The sequence below is a fragment of the Pelmatolapia mariae genome, linkage group LG8 (genome assembly GCF_036321145.2).
Source record: "Pelmatolapia mariae isolate MD_Pm_ZW linkage group LG8, Pm_UMD_F_2, whole genome shotgun sequence".
NCBI classification, from domain to species: Eukaryota; Metazoa; Chordata; class Actinopteri; order Cichliformes; family Cichlidae; genus Pelmatolapia; species Pelmatolapia mariae.
Genome location: NC_086234.1, coordinates 29,982,864 through 30,000,668, shown reverse-complemented (window position 1 = coordinate 30,000,668; position 17,805 = coordinate 29,982,864). Strand labels below are relative to the sequence as shown.

Sequence of the window (17,805 nt, the reverse complement as noted above, 5' to 3'; positions counted from 1 at the left end):
GTTCAGGCCAGATTACTACTAAGACTGAGAAAATGTGATGAATAAACACTTACAGCTGGCAGTCACTATTGTAATGATAAAGTGAAATTTACACTTTGATCTGAGCAGCAAAGCTCTGCTAATATTTCCTGACTTTGTCTCATTTTTACAGGCTTCACACTCTGAATAAAAACACACACACTAAACAATATGTATTATGTATGTCTATGTACAGACTCTATTTTTACTTCTTTCAGTTGAATGAATGGGACAGAGAGAGATTGTTGCATCCCCGGCCTAGCTTTAATTTCATTTTAAAGTTGCCTGGTGTCTTGAAAAAAAAAGGACGATAATTACTGGGATGCAGAAGTAAAAATTCAACCGCCACCACTGTAGTGTACTCACAAAGAAAGACCCAAACACCTTGCGTAATGGGAACTGCCTTTTACCAGAGGCTGATCTTCAGAATACAGTATATTTGTTCTGTTTGGTTTGTCTGCAAATGTGTATGTTTCTAATTAATGTTGTTGCTCTCTATGACATTAGACCAGTGAGCAGCTGAATGGTAAGGAGGTGTTTTCTGCTCAGCCCTGAGCCTCTGATGCTTTCCCAGACGGATTGTGTGACCAGACAGGCTCCTCTGGGAATCTCCCTCGCTGAGCTACACGCTGTAGCAGCCGCCTTCATGAATAACAAGTAGCTATAAAACCAGACCCCCCCCCTCCCAGTCTTACCCACATGCCTGCACATACCTGCACAATACACTAACATGTCTGCATGGGTTTACAAATATCCTGATACATAAAGGCACAAGCTCATAGCTGCAATTGTACAAGCTCAGATACTGTTATTACTTAGATTATTATTACCTAAAGCAGACACACACAAAGAAGCGCCACTCTGAAAGCTGACAGATGGGGTTTGTGTCTACTGATTACAGTTAGGTCCATGAGTATTTACACGATGACGCAATTTGTGTTTATATTGCCTCCGTACACTACCCCGGTAGAGTTTAAATCAAACAATCAAGAATTGCAGATTTTTAGCTTTAATTCAAAGGGATGGCAAAAGTGTTTTTATACATAGTCCCCATTTTCAGGTGATCAAAAGTAATTGGACATTTGACCGAAAAGCAGTTTCGTGGTTGAGGATGGCTGTTCTTTGTTATTCCACGACCAATTAAGCAGATTGAAAAAATCTGGGGTTGATTCAAATGTTGAACTTGCATTTGGCAGCTGTTTACTGGAACTGTCAATATGAGGTCCACATAGATGTCAGTGCAAGTGAAGAAGGCCATCACTAAAAAAAAAAAAAGCTATCAGAGAGATAGCAAAGGCCAAATCAACAATGAATGCAACCACAAAGATGACGAAAAACAGCTAACGTGTGGAATTCTGTCTGTGGTTAAGAAAATGACTTCAGAAGCTGTCATGAATGTAAACACAGAGGGTTTCACAACAAAGGGCAAACCGCTGGTTAAACTCAAGAATAGGAAGGGCAGATTAGGCTTTGCCAGAAAACAGAGCTCAGTTCTGTAAAATATTTTTGGACAGATGAGACCAAGATGAATTTGGTACCAGATGAATCAAAAAGGCTGAAGAAAGAAAAAAACAGCTGATGATCTGTTGTGGCATGGCATGGATGCCACAACTGCCTATGGAGTCAGGTCACTAGTGCTTATTGACCATTACATGACAAAACACTTTTTTGCATAACAACAAGACAGACACTTTTTATTTGGGCCATTGGACTTTATGAAATGTTTCAATATTACTTACCCTGATGTACAGTAACCACCTAACCCTTTGCTTTCCAACGTTTATGCGATTAAAGACATTTATTTTAAAAAGTCGTGCTTTCACTTTTAGGTTCTTCAAAATATATTTTGCATAATAAAAGCTATAGACATGAAGACTGAATGTAACGTGGAGGTCAAAGGGCGCTCACCTGCCATTTTCATGCTATGAAAAATTCCCTCGTGGTTGGCTAGAGCTCGCCACGAATCGACAGCAGACCAATCGGAGCACAGTAACTGAGTTTAAAATGCCACTTGCTTAACCAAAAGGATGTGATTGGCTAGCCAAACGTGGCCAGCCAATTACAATTTCAGGTTCGTCGTAAACAGACTGCACTGACCAATAGCATATGCGAAGGGAGGGTGTTTATTTCCCTAATGACGACAGCTATTGAGCACCTTTCTTGTGCCAGGAACTGAGCAGCGAAGCAGAGAGGGAAGGAAGAAATCTGATGGGAGGGAGCGACTACAGCAGGAATATTTAGGATACGCGCTTCGTCGTGTAGCTATGACTCCAAGGACACTGCAGTGAGGTGTTCCTGGTGTGTTGGCTAGCTGATGTACGACGAGATTAGCTAGCTGTTTCTGGATTCGCCAACCGAAGTTTGGGCTGAAAAGTTCACGGCGGTACAGGATCGGCGTTTAACATTATTATTATTGGGTCTGTTCTACTGCTGAAACAGACCTACAGATACAGAAGACATGGTGTCCTGGATGATTTCGAGATGCGTTGTGTAAGTACGGAGACCGCTCAAGGAGAACTCTTTCCTCGTTTTATGAGCAGCCGCTGTTTGCCTGGCCTGCTTGGCTAACCCGTTGTCGTGCTTAAGCTAAGTGAAGGCTCGAGTCATTTAAACTTGTACATTCGCTCTAAAACAACATCGCTTACGTCCATAAAGAGCTACAAAGTTGTTCTGTTTATGAAATATAGAGTTGTGGGGACGCAAGGTATGTAATCTTGTCTGAAGCTAATGCTAACAGGTTTCTTTCCAAGCTCCTTAGGCTAACAGGTTTGAGAATCATAACCATCCGTGGTGCTGGTGAGTCAGTCCTAAGAAACTGTGACTATTGTGAAGTGGAAGTTTACAAGCCTTTACATGTTCCACTGTGAAGGAGTGTCAGGTACAGCTGTCAGCCTGGTGCCCGGTTCAACCTGTTATCGACAATGTTGTCAAGACGCATGAAGAAGTGCGCTCCTATGAGTAGGTGAACGTATTTGGTTACTGGATAGTTATTAAATATCCAATTGCGTATCACTGGATATTAATTAAATATCCAGTGATATGCCATTGAAATTACGTATGATTAAAGCAGGTGTTTAATGTGTTGGGAAGATGAGAGACATGTTTATTTGGTAAGGAAAACAGTAACTTGGGAGTCGACATAATACCTTTCTTCCCGTCTCTCTCCTCCCTGTGTCTGCATACGTCCACAGGGTAATGGCGGATAGGAACACCAAAAGCCCTCTGGGGAGAGAATAAATGCTTCTCATTTTTAACTAGTACAGCCTGTTACTGTATAATGAACACAGTCTTTGTCATGGGCTGACGGTGCTGCACTTGGGCAGTTATGACGGTGCTGAAAGTACAGAAAGAAGGTGTGTTATTGTCTTAGACCAATAATTACGTGCACACACATTCCTTCTAATTTTAGATTCATTTGAAATTATGATCATAATATTTAAGGAAAAAAGAAAATTGTATAGCCAAGTGTACAAACCACATTCGCCTGTACAAATTGTAGCTAGAGTGATAATTTGCATTTTACTTGGACAATAACATGTCCCAATCCTGCTGAGAAAAAGCCTTTAAATCAGCATGCGGTCCATTACACATGCTCTTATCCAGTTGCTGGTTTGAAATTCAGTGTCATTTTGTTTAGTCACACATTTATTACAGTCTGCTGTATGCTTATGCATCGCCACAAAGAGATTGTTATCTCCTACACAGATAATGTGGCGAGTGTTACTATCTTTTTGCATCTCTCCACATTCTCATAGCAGGTGTATTTTATTATAGCTGAAATAAATCAAGGTTGTGTCTACACATAACAGACAACTTGTTGTTAAAAAAGTTCTATACTTAGACCCCATTTTTACTTTAATTTACTAAAGAAACGCCAGCGGTAACAGTTTAACAGGCATAAAATTGTATTTTTGCACCCACAAGATGATTCCAAAGAGCTGTTGGTGGAAAATTCAGCGTATCTAAAGTAGAGGACAACACGAATGGTAGGAGGGGGGATATATATAGATAGATAGATAGATAGATAGATAGATAGATAGATATTCATTCATTAGGGGTGCAACAATACATGTATCGATATTGAACCGTTCCATACAGTGCTTTCGGTTCGGTACGCATGTGTATTGAACAATACAAAAGTTTTTATTTTATCAACTTTTCTTCTGACGATGCTGTCTGTGTTGAGCGCTCAGTGGATCTGCGTTCGACTACTCCGCCTAGGCTGCACTGTCGAGTGTAGATCCACTGAGCGCAGCGCAAGCTAGCAAGACAGAAGTTCAGCTCGTTGCAACAAAGCAAATTGAACCTCCCCCACCCTCATTCAGATCTGGCATTTGGAACTATTTTGGTCTTCATGTGAAGTATGACCCTGATGGTAAGCACGTCATGGACAAAAGTAAAACAGTATGTCGGATGTGCCACGCAATGCTCAATTGGTGGGAACTAGTGCGTTAGCGCAGTTAGCTTGTTAACGTGTTGACGCTGTCCAGCCCCACGCACGGGGCGATCCGCGGTAGCTCGTTAACGGAGATTTGCCGTGTTGTGGCGTTAACGTCATTTCAGATTAACGCTGACAGCACTAGTGGGAACACAATGAATATGACTGCACATTTACTCCGACATCATCCTAGTGCAAAGACAAGTGGAAGCAGACAAAAACAACAAGCAGCATGCTACAGACTTTACCCGAGTCATTTAGACAGCCGTTAGCACATGATTCTCCTTATGGGGACCTGATATGTTTAATATGCTGCTGAGAGTATACCCCAGAAGAAGCGTATAGTATAGCTTTTATTTTGGAAAGAGCCATTTCTCTGTAATAAACTCTCTTTTCCAAAGATGAGAGATTTCTTGATCAGATAGATTTATTTTTTTTATTACTTTGTTGTTTCAGCAACATTAAATTTAAAAACTGTACTTTTGAGTTAAAATATATATTTATAATTTTAATAAATGACAAATTAAAAAGGCATGAACATTTTTTTGTATTGAAAAAATATCGAACCGTGAATTTTGTGTATCGTTGCACCCCTAATACATATATATATCTCAGATGAACAATATCTGAAAGTCATTAAATGGGAAGAAATGAGGAAAAGATCCAGCAAAAATTTGCTCTCCAGCAGCTCTGCCTCGACTCATTGATAACAAGTAGTCAGAAATGTGTATAGAAGGACTTTGTGTTGGTATCCTCAGATGCATGTTACCATTTTGGAATCAACTTTGTGCTACAGCTTAAAATGTTTATAGTATATAAACATTGTAGAAATGTTGTAGAAATGCTAAAGGTAACATAATGTAACTATTGTTATAGCGTTTAATACTACCGGCTCCTCCACAGTCAGCACCAGCGTGTGAGTGATTCAGAACAACTTTTTAGTAAAAGAGCTTAAACAGTATGGGAAAGTATGGTACTGGTACTGACTATTACATGTTTGGTATTGTGATGTCCCTCACACAGACTGCAGCACAGTGTTGTATAATTGATATTTCTGCTGAATATCCATTTTTATGGACATTGCTTACTTTTCACATCTATTTTCGTGTTTTTCTTCCTTATGCTTTTATTTGGCTCTAACTCATTTTCATGTAGAGTTAATGTTATCTATATGCTAAAGCCATAAAGAACAGCACACATGGATAGAATACTGTGAAATAAGGCAACAGCACAGATGACGTGGCAAGCATGCAGTAACAGCAATCAGTCAAAGTCACTGCCAAAGGCCCAGTTTGATTAAGGGAAACCCCCATGCTAGAGCTTTAGTTGGTTTAGCTCATTAGGGTGTGCAAGCGACCTATATGCCATTAGGCTAATGCAGGAAAACATCCCCTCTGTAAGCAGTGTCCTCATGGTCACCACCAAAAACAGAAAGCAAGTCTTCAATTTGAGATCAAGGACTTCTGTCACTCTGCAAAAAGAACATGTAGGTATAACAAAAGGTTTCTGTAGTGCACAGGGAAACCTTGGAAGTGTAACAGTAACATAGGGATAAAGTCCAAGAGTTAACATTGTTCTATTTTAAGGTTATGAACTCAGTATCATGAAAAGAGCAGCAGCACCTCATTCTTACATGTTTCCTTTTCACTTCAGTGTATCTCCATTTCAGCAGCTATTTCACTCGTCTGATTGTGCCGCAGTAGAAAAATAAATCAAAGGCTGATTTTCAACCGGTTTCTAATTTTAGGCAGCACCCTCGCAAGTCTACAAGTTAATGTGCCAAACATTTGTGTGCCTTTCTTCGAGTCTGTGTATTCAGCTTGTTTCATATTTGCCGTGTCCTTTTAAGTTTAGCGACAAAGACGTTTGAGTTACCTGCTTCAGAGCTGAACAGCCAAGGTAACGATACTATAAAAAAGGAAGCAGTGATTAAAAGACACAGTGTGACTTCAGCATGTTCAGCTGTACAGGTCCAATAGAAAGATTTTTTTTTTTGTATAAGCTCGCCTGTCTCTGCCCTCACATTCACTTTTATTGAGGGGAACAAAGTTGATATTCATGCGCCAGCTTCACTGTGCTAATGTGTGTATATTATCCTAACCATAGCTCTCTAGCTAACCACCATGTGGCGCACCATTATATGCCAGCTAGCCAACTTCAGTAACCCTACAAATCAGGCTGCTGTGTAGTTTTGTCTTTATTTATATCCAGTGATAGCAGCGCTGTATGTTTTAGTTTTTCAGAAGTCCCTCAGTCAGAAAACGGTCCATCATCTTTAGATAGCACAGAGTTAGACCGCTAGTTTCTAACTTGTAACGCTGTTAAACTTCTTAAATCCTGTTTTTCATGGATGCTTCTATGTTCTTGTATGTAAGCCACACTGATCATTTGGACGGTTTTTGACTCGTCAGTGTTTGAGTTTGGGAACTTAAGAGGAGTTTGGACCCAGAAACAGCCATTGACTGTGTTTTTAGTGGAAAAGTCATGTAATCAAGTTCTTATTCCTAAAGCTCAAACCAGATGGTGGGAGCTAAAATCTTGGATATCTCTGGGTCTCCCACTCCTCCTCTCTTCATTGTGTGCGTGTCTCCTGTGTTATTTTCTTCTTTTTTTTAACACTGCTCTGTGTTTCTCTGTTCTTTCCTTCCACCTCCGTCCATCTGGTTTTTGGTGGTGTACGATGTCAGGAAGCCAGGGAAACTGACCTGTCACCCAGAGTCAAGACCCGTCTGAAAGCATTATTTTCGCAGCTGCATGCAGAGAGAGGAAGGGGTGGGGGTGTGCTGAAATGAAACTAAGAGGAAATCAGAGGGAATATAAAGAAATGGACAGATGCTAGTTTTGACATGATGACATTTAACATGTTTTCTGTGAGTATTTGTAGTTTTTTTTCTTATTCTTATGGACAGGATACGTTTAAGATCACGAAAAATGTAAACGTGTTCTTGCTACCATAGTAACTATCTAAATGTTTCCTAATAGACTTATTTTTTTTTAATATAAAAATATACGACACTCCTGTTCTTGTACTAAAGTGATCTGGTACTCACAGAGGTCAGACACTTGTTGTATTAGGAGTACCATGGCATCAGTAAAGATGAAACCTCTATGTAAAGTCTGTACCAGAAGCATGCCAAGGGTGTGACATACAAAACAATGAGTCCAGCCTGTCTGGGAACGATCGACCTCCGTGTAGATGGGACACAGCTGAAAATCTAAAGGAATCTCTTTGATCCTAAATGATTCAGTTTAAAAGAAATATCAGTCCCGTTTTTCTCAGAAACATAAATGAGCACAGTCACATGACCCATAGTAATCTAATTAGGCCATTTGAAGCTCGATGACAGGAGGACATTTGATACGTTTTTCAAACTTCAGATTTGTCCTCAATTAGTTTTATGCCAGGTTCTGCTCTGGTGTTAGTTTGCACAGGTCTTTGGCTACACAGAGTAAAGGACTGCACAGTAACTATAGTTTAAGTGTAAATAATAATAATGTCTTGGTTAGCATGTTAGTTTTCTAAAACCAGGAGGGACCATATTTGGCTGATGTGGTAGAGTATTAAGTTGTTAGCAAGCTGTGAAACACAAACACATATGCTAATTAGTGCTAACACTAGACTTTCATTCCCAAAGACTAAGGCTCTGTATCATACAGCAAGCTATTTTAAAATGTCATTGAAAATACTGAAGAAGGCGCAAACACAGCGGAGAGGTCCAGTTCAAGCCTCAAACAGAACGATTGGCTAAAGCTTCCCAAGTCAGGAGCCGTGTCAGATCAAAGTGGCCGCACTCCAGCGCCCAAATGCACAACTCATAAGTAAATTCACCCACTTTACAGTAACTATCGATAGAGGAAAAGAACATTACTTTTACTAGGTAATGTATCAAAGTTGATAACTATGGGGATCGAGGCCAGATTCACTGGCCGGTTTGCTGTTGCAGGAGTTACGGTAGCTGCTTCTTCACTGAGTTTCTTGTTTTGCGCATCACCAAGCAGAACCTGCACCAAGTGAAGAAATGACTGGTGCGACTGCTCTGAGCTCAGTGTAGTTGTAGAGCAGAACAAAGACTACTGTGGCCTGCTGCAGTCTGAAAGGGTGAAGTAGCAGTGAATCTGCAGAATGAGAAACTGTCTGAAGAATTGGCTGAGTATATTACTCAGTTAATTATTTTTTATAAATAGTTACAGAAAAGACACATTAAAATGCATTAATTTAATAATGTAAGATAGTGTGCTGAGAAACAAGCTGCAAATACATTAAGAAGGATTCACTCACCCTTCCAAATCCTCAAATTCAGCTGTTTCATCACCTTTAACGTGACAGGTGTATAAAATCAAGCACCTAACCATGTAGACTGCTTCTACAAACATGATGGATGCCACCTGTGCAACAAGTACAGCTGTGACGTAACCTTACTGCTAAATATTCCACAGTTGGTGGTATTGTAAGTGGAAGCAACTGGGGAATGACAGCAACTCAGTCACAAAGTGGGGTCAGCTGATGTGGAGACACAGCGTGTGCGGAGTTGCCAAGCATCAGTCACTGCGGACCTGAAATCTTTATGTGGCCTTCAGAACAGTGCTTCATGGAGTGGCTTTCCATAGCTCAACAGCTGCATCCACAGTGTTACAAAGCATGTCATGACTGGACTCGAGAGCAGTAGAGATGTGTTCTCTGCAGTGACAAATCACACTTCTTCTGTCAGTCCAACAGATGAGTCTGGGTTTGACAGTTGCCAAAAGAAGGTTACCCGTCTGTCTGCACTGTGCCAAATGTGAAGTTTGTTGGAGAGTGGATTATGGTGTGGCGTTGTTTATCAGGAGTTGTGGTGCAATTCAATATAATATCTCTGAGATGAACCAGGAATTCTCGGGATCAGTGCCTGAACACACAAATGCACTTCTTGAAGAATGGTCAGAAATTTTCAATAACACTCCTAAACCTCGTGGAAAGCCTTCCCAGAAGAGTTGAAGTTGTTATAGCTGCAAAGAGTGGGCCAGCATGTATTTAGGGACAAACAAGCAGTACAGTGTATGTGCATGACTGTGTCCCTACCTGTCCAGAAAATCTCTGGGAACTATTTTCCCTCCAGTTCTTAAATAAAAGTTGGAAATAAAGCTTTATTGCTCTTGATCTTGGAATTGGCATCGATTGGCTGCTGACGTTTTGATTTTGTGTGGCTTAAATATTTTTATAATAAAATGTATGAAATAGGTCAGGTGACTCCTGCTGAGACAAATCCACTCTTGAGGTTTGATTTTCCTGCCTGTGATTGTCCTCCTTTCCTGGAGGAACCTTCCACACCCACCTTCACTTTCCTGCATAACATACCGTTCTTTAAGTTTAACAGCGTTCACTACCAATATGGTTACTCATGGATTTGTTACAAAGTAATGTCTTTGCCATCATATGAAACTGAAAAGCCAAATCCTACGTGACAGCACATGTGGAAGACTAAAACCTTGCTTGTCATTGCTGAGCATGGCTCATTTCTTTATTTCCCTCACACCAAACCCAACTTATTCTCAAACTCATTTTACATCTTCGGCCACATATTCTTATTAGGAGATTTTAATATCAATTGGTCAGCTCCTTCTTGTCCTTTAAGGAAAAAGATAAGCTCATCAGCGTCGGCTTGTTGCCTGTCTCAGATAATCACCATTCCCACCCGGGTCACGGTCAACGCAGGAGGTCATAGGTCATCATCATGTATTGATCATATATATATACAAATGTTCCTGAGCATTGCTCTAATATTGTTTCTATTCCAGTTGGTTATAGTGACCATAATCTTGTAGGTTTGACCAAGAAAATGAAACCACTGAAAACTGCACAAAAGATTATTTTTCATAGATCATACAAAAATTTCAATGCAGATAAGTATATTAATGATGTAAAAGAAATTCACTGGACTGACGTCTGCCTCGAGCGTGACCCTGATTTGGCATTATCTATGTTTATTGAAAACTTTTGCTACCTGGCTGACAAACATGCCCCCTTAAAAAGATTTACTGTTAAAAAGAACTATGCACCTTGGCTAGATAATGAACTTAAGGCTGCAATGTCAGAAAGGGATATAGCAAAAGCAAAAGCACATAAGTCTGTCAGTCCACAAGAGTGGGCAAGATATCGCGAGTTAAGAAATCAAGTAACTAAATTGAATAGGCATAAGAAGAAAGAATATTATCAACTTAAGCTCAAGGAGGCCAATAAGGACAGCAAGAAGGTGTGGAAAGTTTTAAATAATATAATGGGTAGAGATCTTGCTCCGGTGGTGTCTCACATCTGGTACGTTTATAAGTAAAGCTAAGGACATAGCCAATTATTTTGTGAATTACTACAGTAATAAAATAACAAATTTAAAATCTAATATGAGCAGAGGCGATTCCACCTTATCATGTCGTCTTATACAGGATGTTATCATGAATAATAAGCAATGCCAATTTAAGTTTGAGGCAGTGAATGCGGAGATGGTAGAGCGCTTATTGATATCACTTCCTGACGATACATCCTCCGGCTCTGATAACATAGACAGTAAACTGCTCAAAGTTGCAGCCAAGTTTGTGTCCCTTCCTATATGTCACATATTTAATAGATCTTTGGCATGCAGCTTATTTCCATTGCAGTGGAAAGAATCGAAAATAATTCCCATTCCTAAAAACAAGAATGATGTTTTTAATGGTGTCAATAGCAGACCTATTAGTCTGCTCCCCGTTCTAAGTAAAATTATGGAGAGGATTGTCTATGAACAAATTCAACATTACCTAACAGAAAATCAGTTACTCACTCAGTTTCAACATGCTTACAAACCTGGTTATTCCACCAGCTCAGCTCTCATTCACATGACAGATAACTGGTATAAATATCTAGATAATGGGAATTTGGTCGGGGTGGTATTTTTGGATTTTAGTGCTGCATTTGATTTGATAAATCATGATCTTTTGATAGATAAACTAAAATGTTATAGATTTTCACCAGCTGCTTTGTGCTGGATGGAAAGTTATTTGTCTGGAAGAAGGCAAAAGGTTTATTATAATGGTTATTTCTCGGAGGGCTGTGAAATGAACCGTGGTCTACCCCAAGGCAGCGGCCTCGGTCCACTTCTCTATTCAGTCTTCACGAATGATTTGCCGTATGTCCTGGATAAATCCCATCTTGTAATGTACGCTGATGATTCCACCATGTTTTATTCAGCCAGTAGCTACTCTGAATTGACAAGCGTATTACAACAAGATTTGCTGAACGTGTTTGACTGGATAAGCAAAAACAACATGATTTTAAACGTGTCTAAATCCAAATCCATGTTAATAGGAAGTAGAGTACGCTTAGTCAACTGCCCACAACTAAATCTTTCCATAGCTGGATCGGTATTAGAACAGGTCACCCAGATTAAATTACTTGGTGTTACCATAAACCACCACCTTTCATGGTCTCAGCACATCAACTCTGTTATTAAGAAAATGGGACAGGGCATAGCTATAGCTAGGAAATGCTCCTTTTATATTACTTCTTCAATTATGAAAGATGTCATTAATGCACTAGTATTATCTCATCTAGAGTACTGCTCAATCATTTGGTCAGCAGCTAATAAGACAGATCTGAACAGACTTCAGTTAGTCCAAAATAGGGCGGCCAGATTAGTGTTAAGGTGTTCATATTATACAAACATCGATAAAATGCACGATAAACTTTCTTGGCTTTCTGTACAAGCTAAATTATACTATGGCTTACTTGTATTTTTAAAGAAAGCAATACTGGTAAACACATCACACTTTTTTTATGCTCAGTTGCAGTATCCAGGTGAAATACATAATCATGCTACACGATTCTCAACTAACCACAATTTAGTAACTCCTCGAGTTAAAAGTAACTTTTTGAAAAACTCTGTTATATTTAGAGCATCTTTTCAGTGGAATAAGTTGCCTTATGCAATTAGAGAATTGGCTTCTATTCATACTTTTAAAAATCACCTAAAAGCCTATTTAGGCAGTTTTTAATTTATTTGTAAATATTGTAAGAGGGTAATGTCACTTGTAATGGAAATTGTGTATTTTGTTTGAGTGTTTTATATATTTTTTTATATTAACATGTTTATATTTTCAGAATTGTAAAACTTTATTGTGGCTGTAAGAGCCAAATTATGTGGATATTTTGCATCCAATTCATTGTGTAACATTTTATTCGATGGTATTTGATGGTTTGGGCCCCAGGAAGACTAGCAACCACTGTTGTGGAAGCTAATGGGGTTCCTTATAAATAAACAAATAAAATAAACATACAGCTCTCGTTGATTTTAAGTGGGCTGGACTTTCATTGGGAAAGTAAATTCCCAATGAACTAAAAACATTTAACTGCACATTTAATCTCTGAGTAAGAGTGTGTGACGAGTTGTCTAATCATTGCTGCTGTCAGGAGTCGGTACAAGGCGTGGCTGTAGCTGCGGCGGTAGAGCAGGTCACCTACTAATCAGAAGGTTGGTGGTTTGGTCCCCGTCTGCTCCAGTGCATGGCAAGTATCCTTGGCTAAGATACTAACCCCAAGGTGTCTCTGCTCCACCATCAGATTATCAGTGATGGGAATAACGGCGTTACAAGTAACGGCGTTACTTTTTTCAGTAACGAGTAATCTAACTAATTACTATTCCTATCGTTACAACGCCATTACAGTTACTAACAAGGAAACGCGGTCCGTTACTATTTTTCAACAAACAGACGGTTGAAGCTGTGTTCAGCTTACCGCAGTTTATATCAGCTGCAGGAAGTAGCTGTAAGTAATCTGGACGCTACAGCTTTAAGCAGCTGCGCGCTCCCGCGGACGCTAATCACGATCACTGTCTAGCACAACACCTGGAGCTCAGGAGGCAAAACAATCGCATGACTGCTGCTGTTTGACTGAGGAAGAATAAAGTAGTCGTGGTAAGCTAATCACATGACCACTTAAAGACAAAGCAACAAGGTGATATATACCAGTTTATAAACTGTGTCGATAGGCCACGTAAAACCAGAGTCATGATAAACAAGATATACGCGGCGTTTTTTCCTCAATAGTTTCGCCACGTTAGCGCTAGCAAGCACTCTCTGCTTATGAGCAAAAAAATCCCCAACAAACAGGGGAAGTTTTAGGAGAGAGAGAGAGCAGAAAAAGAGAGAGAGAGGGGGAGAGAGAGAGGGAGAGAGAGCAGAAAAAAGAGAGGGAGAGAGAGAGAGAGCAGAAAAAGAGGGGGAGAGAGAGAGGGAGAGAGAGCAGAAAGAGAGGGGGAGAGAGAGAGGGAGAGAGAGCAGAAAAAAGAGAGAGAGAGGGGGAGAGAGAGAGAGGGAGAGAGCAGAAAAAAGAGAGAGAGGGGGAGAGAGAGAGAGGGAGAGAGAGCAGAAAGAGAGAGAGAGGGGGAGAGAGAGAGAGGGAGAGAGAGCAGAAAAAAGAGAGAGAGAGGGGGAGAGAGAGAGAGGGGGAGAGAGAGAGAGGGGGAGAGAGCAGAAAGAGAGAGAGAGGGGGAGAGAGAGAGAGAGAGAGAGGGAGAGAGAGCAGAAAAAGAGAGGGAGAGCAGATAAAGAGAGAGAGCGAGTTTTGAGATGTGAGAGATTTGTGACGTTTAGCGTGTTTGGAGTGTGTAGTTAATGTGTTGTCTTGTGTAGTTAGTGTGTAGTGTTGTGGATAGTTTTGTGTTGTGTGTCAGAACAATGAGGCGACTGCTGTCTCCAGGTAGAAACAGGAGTGATACACCTGCTGCTGTCAGACCTGCAGGTATCAGGCTGTGATGTTCTCCTTTGTAGTGGACACAATATTTTTTTGGAGTGGCACAAATAATTTGTGTGGCATCACAGCTGATTGTTCTGTAAATAGTTTGAAATGGTTATTTAAAAAATCAAGGTAAATGGATGCAAATAAATTTGTTGTTTGCAAAACTTGTGCAGAGGATTTTAAAATTGACAATTAATATTTGCATTTGAAGTTATGAAATATGATTCATTAAACATGTTTATGGTTCTTACAGTAAAAATATAACTTTTTCTACTCTGATTTTAGATCAATTCTGGTTATACAGAGAACATAACTGTAAATTCAGTCATGCGAGGTTGTGCTGAAAAGAATGATACCAAACAAGACAAAGTAAATAGTTTTTAAAGGTAATATGTGGAGGGAAAATCAAGAGCAGTAAAAAAATGGCCAATTATACCCTGGACCCCAGAGGGTTAAACATTCTTTGTTTTTTTTTAAGTAACGCAATAGTTACTTTTCCAAGTAATTAATTACTTTTAGAATATTGTAACTCAGTTACTAACTCAGTTACTTTTTTGAAGAAGTAACTAGTAACTATAATTGAATTACTTTTTCAAAGTAACTTACCCAACACTGCAGATTATAGAACATATGTTACATAGAAAGAGCACAGGAAAAGTGCTTGTGCGACTGGGTGAATGAGGCAGGTTGTGTAAAGCACGTGCTCAGAGTAGAAAAGCGCTATATAAGAACCAGTCCATTTACTAGTCATTTAATTGAATTATTTTCGTATAGCATCAATAGCTGTAGTGGAGATTTTTATCAGTGGGACAGGCTGTAAAATGTGTGAAAATACAGTTAAAAGTGTGAAATTTATGCCCTTTTCTGAAGAAATCCAGTGGGCCTGATTGCAATGTTTTCTGGGCTGATTCTGAATCTTGGACCTTATGTTTGCCACCCTTGGTATAGCGAGAACAGGAAGTCCTTGCAGGCTCTTGTTCCTGTGTGTCTGGGTAGTCCAGGGTCTAATCTTGGCAGCTCTCCTTTCTGCTTTAAACGTTCACACAAAACACATTCGGCACCAGAACAGAGAAACAGGATTCAGGTTCAGAGTTTTGTTTTTCATCGGTGGCTCAGCAGTGTGCTTCTCTACCCTTTATTGAAAAAAAAAGCACATTTTTGAACTTGCACTGACATGACGCAGAGACGTGACGAGCGTGTGAAGTCTTGGTTACCTTGATGTTTCTATAGCAACAGCTGGAATATAAACAGCTCTGTTTGTTGGCAGCTCGCTGGTTACTGAAGGGACTGTGGTCAGAGGCGGTGTGTCTGTGTACAATACTATATCCATAAAGCCTGTGGTTAGAGATTTTTATGGAATTTTTATAGTGCAAAAATGATTTAAAGGCTTCCATTTTTCCTAAAAGTGTGAAAGTTGTGAATAAGTAATCAGTAAATAATCAGATTATTTAGAGCCACGGGGCAGTAAATAATCTGCTCTGTGGAGTCAAAGGATCCGTTCTTGGTTGCTGAGCTCTTGGTAAAATCCACGGCATATAGCAGAAGGGTTAAATCAACTCCTTTATTCTTACACTATCATGAGATTATCTGATATTTTTGTCTTTATAAATGTCGAAACATTTTGCAAACATGAAAATATTTATGTTGTCCCATCACTGCTATTGATGTAAGGATTTGTGTGATGAGTAGAAGTGATCAGAGTGATCGGGCACTGGAAGGTGGAGTCTTTTTTTTCTTTTCTTTTTTTTAATCTGATCCAATACTTGATGATTAGAATGATCGATATCTCCGGCCTGTTCTCACTTCCTTGTGAGGTGTGTTCAGTATTATGAACATCAGCTCCTGTTCATGTGTCCAGCTGCTCGTGAGAGGAGGCTGTGTGCCTGTCTGTGGCTGCAGTGCTGTATCATGTTGTGTGCTAACTGGAGAAGTTGAAGATGGCACTGTTGATATTGATGATGGTATTTCTCTGGATCGAGGCTACACTTGGGTACGCTCTGTCTCTGACTTTTAAGAGAGATTCTGTTAATTCCAAATCTCTGTTTAGCAGATACCATTTAATCTGCTTTGGCTGTTAGTTTCCTCTTTACAGAGTTTCTCACAGGTTTCTTATCATTTGGTTTTCTCTGGTGTTTGCAAAGCAGTGCTGTTGTGAGACTGGTCAGGTGTATTTGAGTGGAGGCACAAACAGACTACAGCATTAAGATCAGGATTATTTGATTTGGATGGAGAGGATCGTCCCACACTTATGCGAGCATGTCTGGACTCGCTGTAGCCACTGCTGTTGTCATGGTAGCTAGCGGCAATCATGTAAAACTCACGAAGCCCGTCTTTCTAACAGTGTGTGTTTTAATCGTTACCAGTGAACATCTGCAGAATTAAAGCACTGAAATCATTCTTTTTGATGTTCACGGTATTTTATGTGACATGAATCATTCTCACAGTTAGCACAAATTGAAGACCACAAAAATGTTGTGACTGTATGCAATGAAGTTACAATGCTATTGCTTCTGAAAGACAGGGACCCGGTCCATGACCACTCCCAGTCAGCTGCAGTCTTCAAAGCAACTTCAATGCGTTCAGACGACAATACAACAGCAGTAAGACACAGTGAGTCTATCATTCGTCTGGTTTTTGTTTGATATTGAATGGGGCTAGTTTGGCAATTACATAGATTCTGTTTGTTATAATACAGCGATTAACCATTAAAAATGAACAAAAATCACAATTCTGTTTCTATCTACATGTATAGAAAATGCAGCTACACAAATGTAGTTGCTTCCGTTCAGAGTCTAGCCAGAACCTTCAGACAGAAATGCCTCCACAAAGGGCGACGCAGTTGCTACAAAATGTCAACATAATGTCAACAAATTCACTTTTATGAAAGAATAAAAAGAGCGCGACTAGTTTCAGTCTCCTCTTCCAGAGAGGCGCTCGCAGGTACAGGGACCCAGCCTGATTGCAGTAGTTTGCTGATTGCAGTTAGACAGAAATTATTTGCAAACCTTTGCCAATCTGTGTGAGAGTGATTGCAATCAGTCTGAGTCAGACAGCTATGTTACAGCTATGTACCTAAACCTTGCTTTGTGATCAAGAGTGGTGAGAGACTGAGGCTGTTGCATCCTGGTCCATGCTCGACCTCTCAGCCACTACATAAGTTATTTATTCATTTTTGTGAAAACCCCCCCCAAGAACAACCAAACAGTCCAGTAAAACTAGACAAGGTAAGCAGGGTAAAACAAGTTAATCCACAACATTGCTGTGACTAATGGCTACTAGCTAAAAGAGTAAAAGTTCTTTACTCGTTTTGTTCTGTTCTATCGAAGAGTCAGACAGCTTTAAGAAAAGACTGGTGACAGTTTCCACACTTTTTACATTAAATGTGACGTACAAAAACTGCGATGGTACTAAAGCACTTATTTTGTGCTGTAACCATGCTGTGGTTCTCCTGCCTTTCAGTATTTGTAGTCAGTGTTTCCTGTAATCTGTGCAGCTGAGTAATGTTGATGGCAGCTGACAAACTGAATGCCACCCAAGAAGCTGTGTGTTCTTATGTGGTACACAGTCAGGGTATATCTAGCTTGTGCATACTGGAGAGATCTGCACA

General features: G+C 39.9%; 1 protein-coding gene across 2 annotated transcripts in view; it reads left to right on the top strand.

Annotated features, from left to right (window-relative positions):
* The first annotated feature begins 2,149 nt into the window (after positions 1–2,149).
* Positions 2,150–17,805, top strand: part of reep3b (receptor accessory protein 3b) — a 39,666-nt gene continuing 24,010 nt past the window's right edge. For both annotated transcript variants that reach the window (XM_063481773.1, XM_063481772.1), the window contains exon 1: positions 2,150–2,508. In XM_063481773.1, coding sequence (XP_063337843.1) covers positions 2,500–2,508 — 9 coding nt within the window. In that variant the 5' untranslated portion in view covers positions 2,150–2,499. The remainder of the gene's footprint in view (positions 2,509–17,805) is intronic.